The following is a 12,080-nucleotide window of genomic DNA, read 5'->3' on the forward strand; positions in this document are numbered from 1 at the left end:
ACAGCTACACGAAACAGTTTAGTTTCCAAACTTTTTCACAGATATTCAGAGTAAATGCTCACAGCAACTCAAACAAAGGAGGGTCTTTTGTATGGTTACTTAATTTCTTTGAAATCAGTCTTACATCATTGACATTCTTTCCTCCCACCCACTCAATTAGGTCCACCTAAGAAAGGCTGATAAAGAAAACAGTAGTATACAGAAAAGTAGCTTCACTGGAGTACTGGAGCATGAGATTGCTAGTTGCAAGAAGTTACTCAGCAGCCTTTTTCACTAGTGTTTATTGCTAATTCATTTTATATAGCTTATTTCCAGATACGGGCAGCATAAAAAGATGCAACATTTAAAAAAAAATATTATTCGTTACAACACAATAGTTTCAATAGTACCTTCTTAGAACTGCATCTTTCTTAATTCAGAAATAAAACAATCCTGATACAGATTAAAAAGTTTAGTACCTAACCCTTACAACAGTCACCCTTCAGAAGTCAAGCAATTTTGGACCCAAAATTTACAATTGCCACGTTTGATAATAACCCCAGAAATTCTCACTGTGCAAACTATCCTACTGAAATTATATTAAATAGCTTTGTTAACAAGTCAGTCTCATGATTACATCAGCATTTACTGTTACAGAAAGAACTGCTTTACTCTCCCTTACACAACTTTGATGTGATCTGTGAGTGCTCTGGAGATTCAGGTAACTACTGCATTGCTTACTGAGCCCACACCCAACACGTTAACACAAGTAGCTTAGATACACAGTGTATTAAAACAATAAAAATGATGAAAATTTACATCAATCTGCCCACACCCATGGTCAGGTTCCCACCTAGCTCCAACTGCACAATCGTGATTTTGATAGCTCTACTCAACAGTTTACTAAAAATCAAAGTAGTAAGACACTGTCAAAATCTTTACCCATTAATTTTTTAGTCTTGAATTTTTCCCTTGTCAGTAATGATCCTCGGGGCTGGATTTTTTGGGGGGGTTTGTTGCTTCATGGTTGGGTTTTTTTAAAACCCAACTATAAATTTACCAACATACATTCTCCTTATGCCAGAGGTAGCAGGAGGGAACATGAGTGAAAAGATGCCAGATTCTAGAAGTTGCAGGTTCAAGTATAGTGTCATCCAAGAGAGCTTTCCTGGCTTTCACAGGCAAAATGTCACCTCTAATCATGTACAGCAAACAAAAAGCAGAATCCCAAAATAAAGAACTATCTCCACTGGGTTACTAGTAGAAGTTACACACCCAGATACCTCAAAGTAATCTTACTACTTTAGTAGTAATACTGCCAGTTTCAATAGTCAAATATCAAGAACCGAAGTATAAACTTAAAATTTACGAGTACCAGTTTTTCTAAAATGCTCATTAGTGACACATTTCACCTAAACACAGACATACACACAGTTACTCTAAGTTGATGTACCACACTGTAAGGAAAGGCCCCGACTCAGTTTGAGAATCTGATATTCCCCCTCTCCCTCCCACCACACAACTTGACAGAAGTGCTTACGGTAACAGAAAGCAAACAGAAGGGGAAAACACAACATTTAATAAGTGCATCTATATACATTTTGCACCTCTTCCCTCCTTGCATCTAAAGCGAACAGGTCGCCACGTTCGCTACGCCTTACATGCACGTACTCTCTCCCCTTCAGGTAGTACCAGTCCTGCTCAAAGGATGCCTGTCAGCATCGACAGCAGTCACTTCCCACTAACCAACAGGTGCTTCTATTGCGGAGGCTGCAGCACGTTTAAATATTCTGACTGGCCCAGCTGGTAGGTCGTGTTTCCTCCACAGTCCACATACTGGTATCTCTCCTGGGAGATTTGCTCAGAGTGGCCGAAGTAAGAGGTTGTCACCGTCACTCTTAAAAACACAAAACAGAAATTTGCTTCATAAGAGGCTTGAGTTTCCTATTGTGAAGATCAATGTTTTTACATTATGAGGCTTTTAAGGAAAGTGTTTTGGAACTAAATAGCTTTTAAATAAAGTTAGAAACAATACTAGTTTACCACTAAAGATTTTCTCCATGAAACATTTTTGGTTTCCTGAGGCAGGTTTTTTCTAAACAATACAATGAAGCAGGTATACTCATTAACACCTTGTTTTGTGAGAAGAAAGCAAGTGATTAGAGGAGGCATTGCCATGGGTGGTCTATGAATCCCCTCATTCCCCTCCTTCCAAAAAAGAAAACCCAAATCAAAAAAAAAGCCCTGAAACCACCTCAGCATGCTGCTATTTATGCAGCCAGTCAGGAAAAGCAGACTCTGGCGGAGTACTAAAGCCTGTAATTGCTTCAAGATCACAAAGATCTTGGCGATTTTTGCATAGGGGCTGATACAGAAACTCGTTTCAAAATATCTGAGACCTTAGGAGCTCCGTGGCTACAGCCCAACTGCAGAGCAAATACAGTAACAACAGATCTGCCTCATCGAGTGTCTTTACACCAACAGAACCTGTCAAAAGACACAGTGAAGTTCCAGGAACTATGAAGCTACTACACTAGAAAACAAGTTGATTTCTTTTTATTTCTGATGCACAGACTCCAGGATTAAGTATTTTTGAGTACTATTTCAATTAAGAATTACATGACTTTTAAAGGGGTTTCCAACAAAAAGGGATCTTCCATACTTACTGCATCATCACTACTATGTTATGCACTTTGATAGACGCTAAAGTACAGAAGTCACTGCGAAAAAGAAAACCAACTGTTAGATTTGCATAGAGCTTTTACAGGTAATTATCAAAAAAACAAGAAGCGTGGCTTCAATTGGAAATTCTGCTATCTGTGTATATAGAGACTAAAGAGTTGCTAGCAGTAGCAACTGAAACACTTGCAAAATTGCCAGTAACCATATAATCTCCTAGGTCTATTTTTATATACATAACCTTGCTTTCACATGAGCTATATTCATATGCACTTGCTTTTATGTTATCCTTGCCAACAAAAAGTGGGTCCTGTGAAACAGCATTCACACCATCTTTCAGAAACTAACCAAAGTTAACTTGAACCACCACATTAAAGCATGTCAATACCACTTCATCACTGATAAAGACCTTTACTACAAAGCTATAAAGACATAAATTTGACCTGAAGTAAAATTGCAGCATATTATCTGTAGAAAGGAAGACGTATAAAAGAAGATCATGCTGACTTCAGACTCCTGTCTGTAAAGCCAGCAATTTGTATAAAAATCCCCTCTAGAAGCCTTGCAATTCTTGCTCAGAAAGTTTCAAGTACTTAGGAAAGTCCTATTTTTTTTTGCACTCACCCACTACTGAATTATGCAAAGTCAACTTTAACTAATCTGCAGAGATTCTGAAGTCATTGTTGTCTTCTGAGAAACCCTTTTCAGACTTACATTTTCTCACATGCACCTACATACCAGTTATAGAGAGCACTATGCAAGTGTGTACTTATCACCCCCACTTAAATAAAGTGTTCTTTGTCACAAATTTATTGGCTCTGGAATGAAAAGCACATCATCAGTGCAGTAAGACTGCATGGCAGCCACCCATGACACTGCATGCCACTGTCACTCTTTACCCCAGAACCAACAAACATATGATGAGGTATTATACACTGTATGAACACAGGTGGTCCAAATCATAAGAAAACAGAAATAAAATAGTTCAGTATTAAAAGCTGGTTTATACTGGTATCTGTAGTAATGATAAATATTTTGGTATTTTTTCCTGCTAGGCTTAGAACAGGATTTTGTTACACCATAATGACAGATACTCTTAGTTATTGCAGTTTTCTGATTCAAAATATAAACAGCCTGAAACATAATATGAGGTTATTTCATATTGAACAGCACCTATGATATGAATCCAGGGCCTTCAGTGGAAGTTTAAATGTTTGTGCATGTAAAAAAAGCCCAAACACAATTACATCTCCCACTAAGACCCACTGAAACACCACTAATTTGGTGTTCAGAGGAAGCTCACTTGCCACCTCCAGGGCTGCTCCACACAGCAAACCCACACTTTTATGACTGAAAAGCAGAAACCCATCAGCAACTGACAACAGGTCAGGAAGGTCAACTTATCAACTGTAACATCCAGAAAGTTTGGAGGAAATGAACAACTATAGTTTGTGTGGGGCTTATTCTGTTTAGTACATTTTAAGCACATCACTATAAAGCTGGTGAGCACCATTCACAAGCACTAGGGCCTTGCTGTATCAGCCTGTACACGTCAGTTAGACCTGCAGTTACGGATCTCTTGTCACCAGTCCCAGCCCACGCTTAGCCTCACTGTGCTGAAGCCGTGAGTACTTCTGCAGGCATACAAATCAGCTATTAGTTTGCTCTTCTAGTAACATTGCTAAATACTTGCTGTCCTTCAGGAGGGCAAGTCCACCTTACAGACTAGTGGCACTGACTCAGGACAGTTTCTTTGTTCCTATCCCAAGACCACACAATCTTCCGTTGAGCTGGACCAACGAATGCATCATTGTTCCATGCTACTGCCAAGGCTGCAGCTATCAAGCAGAAGAACCTGAAATCCATTCAGTTCAGGCCACAGGCAGAGCAGCTTTTGCCTGTCCACATTTCCCTACATATCCAAACGCATACAGGTTTTGCTAAGGTTAGTCACCAGCTCACAGGTAGAAGTTGCAACTATTGTTGGGAACAGACTCTCAACAGCATTACTGAAGTTAAGACCAAAATACTGACCACAAAAAGAAGTTTCAAGGCATTACTGCACAAAAAGCATGACTAGGTAGGTATTACCATGAGTTCTATGAAAGCCACATTTATTTATTCTTAATGCATCCAAAAGGCAAGCAGATTCACAGGATTCAGTTTCCATAAAACTTAGATACTTTCAAGAGGTCACAGAAATACAATGCTTTCTGCTTATTTAAAGTTAGTGCCCAGTTTGCCATTTCATGCCTATTTCAATTTATTCCAACACTTCAAAGCTCTATGGTTCTCTCCCACCCCAAAGCAACTGGCAATTACTAGAGCCACACAGCAGAGACCTGAAATCTCAATAGTTCACTCTGTTCAGTCAATGTTTCAGTGTAAGAGAAACAAGATTTGGGTTTGTACTGAGCTAGGAGTCCATTGGTCAAATGAACTTTCAGAAGCTATAAATAAAACCACTTAAAGAACAGGATGTAAACACTGCTTACCATTGTATACACATGGTCTGAAAATAGTACTAATTTGTATACAGTTAGATACACATTCTCTCTACCACCAGAGAAAATTATGGGAAACTTATTAAAAACTTGTTTGGATACTGAAGGTACAGGTGTATTTCCCCAAGGCATGGATCTTAGCCATTGCCAAGGCCTAAAATTCTGGGATAGAGAAAACCGTTCAAAGTGCTGAGAGCCAGGTACAGCAAGCCACTATACCAAACTACTGAAACAACCACTGTTTAATTGTGTTTCAGTACTACTAAACTGACACAAAGAAAATACCACATCTCCGCAAATGCATTTCTACTGACTTTGAAAGAAAGTTGCCTTTAGCACCACTGTAGTTTTATAACAAGACCCATATGGTATTTAGAGGTGAGCACACTTACAACATGTAGCTCATTTCATCTTGTATGACTGTGGGCACCATATAGTCAATCTAAAAAAAAAAAAGCAAAGAAAACACAAATTATCAGATATATAGATAAAGATTTAAGATGTATTCAATTTTAAAAGACTGTCCTGTTTACCTGTTTCATATCCAGAGGACCAATGTTGGTGATGTTGTTTAGCCGTGCTTTGCCAATAACTGTTTTTGAAAACTGAACTTGGGCTGTGATATTTGCCACTTCAACAGAATAATAGTTGTTGTTAGTTATATTTAGTGTGTTCTGAAAGAAAGAACAAAACACAATCAAAATACTAACAATCATCCACGCTGTGTAACTTGATGATGAAAGAGGGAGTAAATGACCATCACTTCACCCCTTTCTCAGCTTTTTGTTGTAAATATATTGAACAGCAAAAGTTCTGTACAACTTCCCTGGTGATTATGCTCTATCACATTTCTTCCCAGCCTCAATTATTCCTTCCAGGGAATTTAGCTACCCCAGGACCCTTTTCTCCCACCGCTGTTTTGCTTTATTTAAAATGAGGAACTCTACCAAAAGTCTTTAGGCAACCCTGTGTTGACTGCATTACCAAGAAATCAAGAAGCTTGTGCAAAGAACTCCTTTGGGTTTTAAGGCAGACAAGAAATAATTTTTCCTCAAAACCAATTTTGACAGATGCGTAATACCAGGGCAACATTTAACTACACACACACACACACATTTCACTCATGTTCCAAAAATCACCAAAGTCACTGCTCCTATGAAACTAGAAGGCCCAATGGTCGCTTGCAACTGCATCTCTTTTAGCTATAGCTACAGGAACCAGGCGCAGCAGGTCCAGCTACATTTGTCAAACTGGTCACTGGATCTGCTTTTATTTCTTAAGGCACTAAGCTTACCAGCTAGACCACAATTTCTATGCATACTGAACTGTATCAGTTGTATCTCTTGCTGCTTTTATCCATGACAAACATCCGGACAGGTAGACTTACCGTAATATTTAGATATATGATACGTCTACTCCGTTCATAATTGACATACACGGACTTCACACCAATGTATTCAACATCAATTGAGCGAGGAAACAAGAAGAACACAGCCAGCCCAGAAAGTAGCAAACATACAATTACAGAAGCAGTCACGTAGAGCTTTCTGAAGGGGAAAAAAAAAAGCACGTTTCAGAGTCAAAAGCATGTTAAACAATAGTGTTATTTGCTTTTAAGTAAGAAGGAGCATGACTCCTCAATGCAACTAGTTAAACTAGACAACAACTGTTTCTAACTTCTAAAGTGTGTGTGGGAAGCTATGCCACACTTCACAATTATGTCTCAGAGACATTACTCCTGTAAATACACCAGAAATCAAGTTTCAAAACATGTGGTTATCCCAACATTTGTAACTGAGGGAGGAAAAACGAAGAAATAAATACTTATACTTTAAAACATAAGCACATCCTCTTAAAATTTATTTATAGAACTGTTGTCATTCCTCAGGACTCCTGCATAACACACCCAGAAAGAATAATAAAGCCTTACATGGGATTCTTTGTCACTAAAGACTTTCAGGGAAAGTGTTAGACTCCTGCTAAGGAACACAGAATTCACAATTATCCTAATATTAAAGGGTGTGTATGATCATAAAAAAACAACCCACAAATAAAAGGCTCTATGGCAGCTTAACTTGTCTTAAAATTAGAACACTAAAATAGTATATTTCAAAATCTGTTGTATGACATTACATGTATGATCTAGGATAATATGTGAAGTTACTGTATTTTTCTCTTCCTGGTACTCATTTCTGTTTACTACAGAAACATCCAAATATTAAGGAAAAGCACCAAAGACAAGCCAGAGTTCAGAACAAGAAGCCTTGAAAACTGTACTTAAACAATTAAGTAGATCCTAGAAATAATTTTAAAAAGTTTTATCAGAATGATGAATATGTTGATTTTGCTACCTGCTCAGAGCTTTACAAATGAACTTCTAGGTGATTTATTTTGTAGTAGTGGTCCAAAGAAGTTAACACTCAGACTTCAACACTGAACATATATTTGCTTTGATAAATTAAGATGAAACAGATTGGAAAATACTTGCATAATTACTGTAGACACTGAGATAATTGTGGCAAAATCATACAGTATTACTTTGCTTCCTAAGACACTGTGACAGGAATAGGCACACCTGTTAATAAATAACTCCAGGAGTTAGAGGTCAAGGCTAATATTGCTCACACGTGGGGTTCGTTCAATACCGAATGCAAGAAAATAACCCAGTGATTTCACTCAGTTCTTAACGCAACTCCTTTAAATTGATGAACTTTAACTAGAAGCAAAGAATTAACTGTAGATTCATGTATCACAACTAGCTACTAACTTACGTTCTTCTTGGCCTCAGTCTTTGATCACTGTATGGAATTAACGCTACCAGTTGATTTTCCTGCCCTGGAAACAAACAAACAAACAAACAAAAAAGCCTCTTCAGAATTATACAAACAACAAATAAGTTCCAGTTACTTCAAACAAAAGACTGCCCACTAGAACTTAATGACAGCAAAGAATAAACACTAAAATAAACATTTAAACTCCAGCTAACAACCCGAGTAGAATACAACTGTAGTTTATGTCACTTTCTGAAATAACAGCACAGCTTACACAAAAAGGAAAAGAAAAAACATCAAGCCCAAAGGCCAGAACAGCAACAAATTCTACCTCTGTGCATGCATGCAAAGGAGGCAGCACACCCCCGGCACCATTTCCTCATTCCTCAAAAGAAAATGGAGGTACGTAACAGCTTCCAGCTCTTTACAGCAGTCCCTATAAAGCTATAGGACAAAAACATTCAGAAGCTCAGGCAGCAAGAACTGATCCAGAATGCACCCGGCATGTACTTTTCTGAAAAGCAGAAGTCAGGTTTGTTTCAAAAACATTTAAATATACATGTATCAGTGTGGGTGGCATTGGCAACACAAGTTATACATACACTAAATTCTGGAAATCGCTAGTATATACAACCACTTCTCATGGGACTGAGCTGCAGCAGCCTGGAAATCAAGAAATCATCTACTGGAATTTCTCCAAGCAACAACTTACTTCACTGGACAGTGTTTTTAAGAGGGGTATATGCTAACAGTAGAAATAAAGACCACAAGCACAGACATGTTGTTGAAAATACATGGACTACACCTGCATGTATAGCATTTGCTATTTGTTGTATGAGAAAATGGAATTGAGATTGAAAACAAATTTGCCTTTTTTTACGCCAAGTGCAGAATTTGACCAGAATTATCACTCAGCTAATTGACTACTTCAAAGTGACTCCATGATGAATCACTAAGCTGAGCAAAGCACGCTAAGCAGTATGGAACACCAGCCTTTAAAAAACCTCAACTGATTTTCAGCTCAGCTTCAATGAAGCATCTTCAACCTCTGAACAAAGCAGCACATCCCTACTTTCATGTTTTAATCATGTCAAAAAGCTGTAACTGTCCAAGTAACAAACCATAATTTCATGTGTTTATTATACAGTTTAGCCATCATATCACATGTTGTAGTATTCCCTACTAGTCATGCAATCTGTGAATACTTAATTTTTCCTCTTCCTTCAAAAAAACCCAAGCATTTTTTTCTGAATTACTAAGACATCCCTATTTGTTCCAATAACTAATTTAAAGTTTAGTTTTAATCACATTATTTCATCTGAATGCACAGACAACATGCATCTTTAATAGTTACTGCAAAAAGTTAAGCAAATGTGAGTTAATTTATTAAAGTATTACATCCAAGAACCCTACAAAGAAACAAGCTTTTGAATGCTATTACTGCAGTTTAGCTAGCACTATTTTAAATAAAACTCACTACTGATATTATCAGGTATTTCAAGTTAGAAACTAACAGAAAAAACTTACTTCTCTATAGTCTTCCGGTTAAGATAATTCTTAGTTGCATATTCAAATTTGCTGAATTCAGAGGCAAAAAATACATTGTAGTATGAAGTAACAACTAACACACAAACTTCTTTTGATATTTGCAAGCACTTCAGTACCTTGTGCTGGCAGCCATTTATTTGCTCGTGAGACATAGGTCTTTGTGAACTGTACCAGAACCCAATCCAGCAAAAGCACATGTACAAGGACAAGATGGCACAGGCATCAGTCAATTTTCCAGAGCTGCTGCTCAAGATCAGTTCCAAGAGCTTTTACATCCAATAATCTATTTTGGATAAGAGTTCTGGCAAAAGCAAGGCAGCTCCAAATGTGAAACTCTCTCATCAGTTGCTCCCCTACCGCCAGAGGGAAGGCCTTAACAGCTTGTTCAGCTTTGCCCTGGCACACTGCATTTGACACTTTACTTTTGCCCAGTTTCTGATATCCTGCATTCTTCTTTCAAAGGTTTCTTCCTAAATAGCTATTCAGGTGGCTTATTGTTAGAAGTGTAATAAAGTGTAAAATGTTTTATTAAAAAGAAAAGCAAAGGATGAGGGCAGCATGCAAACAAAACAGGCATGAAGACTAATGTTGTGCAGCATACTCTCTCCTGAGGCAGTCAGAGATCCTATATATTTTGAGTTCACAGCTGGGGTCCTCTGCCTCGCAGGGACAGATGGGACAAAGGGATGGTAATGGAAATCGAGAGGCACTGGCAGCAGTAAGGGCAAGAAAATTCACTATAAATGAAAAGATGTTGTAGCACAGGTCTACTTCTCACCACCTGTATTTGCAGCTACTGCTGCAAAGTTATATGCTGATTCAAATAATTTAAACTGCGTCACAAAAAAAATGCAATAAAATGTCACAAAAATAAAGGTTTGCAAACTGAACTTGCAAGAACCAGGCTTATGTGCAAATTTAAAGCTGAGAAACAAGGAACACTGGCACTGCACTGACAAGAGAGGACCCATCACATAACAGGCAAAGCTGACTCAATTTCTTTTGTTTATCCAATGCAATCATAGCAAAAGGTTAATGTTAGTAAGTCAAAAGATGAAAAAACTTCATCTTGACTAGAAGAGCTATTTGCTACAGATTATTATAGTCACAACTGCACTTGGTTATGAGGCAAATGTATAAGTTAAAACAAGAACTCAAGAAAACTTACCTCGTGGAATTCTTCCTGTTCCCTGGCAAGTTGGGCAGGTGACACTGTCTCTTCCTGTAAATTCCACATAGGGAAACTGCGACACATCTCCACATCTGCCATCTTCATTGTGTGATTCTGAGTGAACCAAGCCATTCCTCATATTATCAGACACTGTGCTTCCGTCATAGCCATCTTCCTTGCATGTGTGCATAGGCAGGTGAGAAAGTGATTTTCCCATGTCTAGAACAAGAGTCAGAACAAAGTTTTCAGGAAGAACAAGTCAAACGTGGCTTGCCTTTACTCTTCTGCTTCTGGTAACTGTTAGTGTATGGCCATTACTCTGACAAGACTCAAAAATAGCTCCTAATCAGATCCCTTAACACCTGCAAAGCACTAAGGCCCTGTCAAGCTGGAGTCAACCCCAAGCTTTAAGAACCTGAACTACTTGGGACCTGCATTCAGATCCTCCAGCACACACAGAAGGAAGTGGAATGGACAAAAGGCTTTTAAGTTAGAGTGGTACCACTGCTGGCAAAAGGTTGCAACAGTCTAGTGCTTTCCAAAGGATTGCTATTGTATCGACTTTCACACAACAGATCAATCAAGACTGGGCTCTAGAAAGCAAGCTTGCAACTTTCAGTGGATTCTACGCTCGCTACAAACCCAACGCTAGTAAGCTTTTAAAGCCAGACTTGTTTTGAGAATGCAGGATCAGCTATTTCCAAGTGAGAAATATAGATTTCCAGGTGTTTAAACTGATGACTGACTCCCTATAATCCAAAAGAGGACTGATTCACAGGAAAGTCGAGGAAAAAAATGGGAGTTACTTTAACGTAGCTGCCAGCAATATATAGCGTTTATAAAGACTTGTTTAAAAAAAAAAACCTAAATATTTCCTAAATAAAATATCGTATAAATTTTCTATTTTAAAATATTTGCTTATTACTATAGGTTTTCAGCCACAACACTGAAACTACCTAGAAACACAAAACATTTGAAATTAAAAGCTGTAATGAAGCGATGCAAGTAGAAACCTTCCTAATTTGCAACAGGTAGAAAACAAACTCAATGTTAAAAAAAACCCGGTGGCAATCAGTTGTCCAGCATCACCTGTCCAGCATCACCCATTTTAGTTACTCCTTCCCGCAGAAACACCAGCCACTCAATTCACCAGTGTCCCATTGAACAGTTTGATTTAAAGACAATTACACAAAACTTCAGTTTTCCCATTGGAAGTGGCATTTTTGAGGTGGCTGCCAGCAATTATCATGCTGGTTCACTGAGAGAATGAGAGGAAGAAGATTAAGAGAGCAAAACAAGCCAGAATATTTTAAACCAGCCACTCAAGGCAAAACACAAAGATCTCAAATACAGTGATGGTAACACAAGCACAACATTAATCTGTTATATTGCCACACAGGCTACGTGAACGTAGGAGGGGAAAAGTAA

The 12,080-nt window shown here is 38.2% G+C and overlaps 1 protein-coding gene across 1 annotated transcript; it reads right to left on the reverse strand.

Moving 5' to 3' along the window:
- Nucleotides 1-1,588: 1,588 nt before the first annotated feature.
- Nucleotides 1,589-10,869, reverse strand: TMEM106B (transmembrane protein 106B; the record flags this gene model as incomplete). Its single annotated transcript, XM_084260870.1, has 7 exons — nt 1,589-1,876; nt 2,646-2,699; nt 5,555-5,604; nt 5,696-5,836; nt 6,550-6,709; nt 7,934-7,997; nt 10,650-10,869. 7 exons carry the CDS (start codon nt 10,867-10,869, stop codon nt 1,738-1,740), a joined length of 828 nt encoding a protein of 275 aa, XP_084116996.1. The 3' UTR covers nt 1,589-1,737.
- Between the last annotated feature and the right edge of the window lie 1,211 nt (nt 10,870-12,080).

Source organism: Gallinula chloropus, assembly GCF_964237585.1.
Source record: "Gallinula chloropus genome assembly, chromosome: 2".
Lineage (NCBI taxonomy): Eukaryota > Metazoa > Chordata > Aves > Gruiformes > Rallidae > Gallinula > Gallinula chloropus.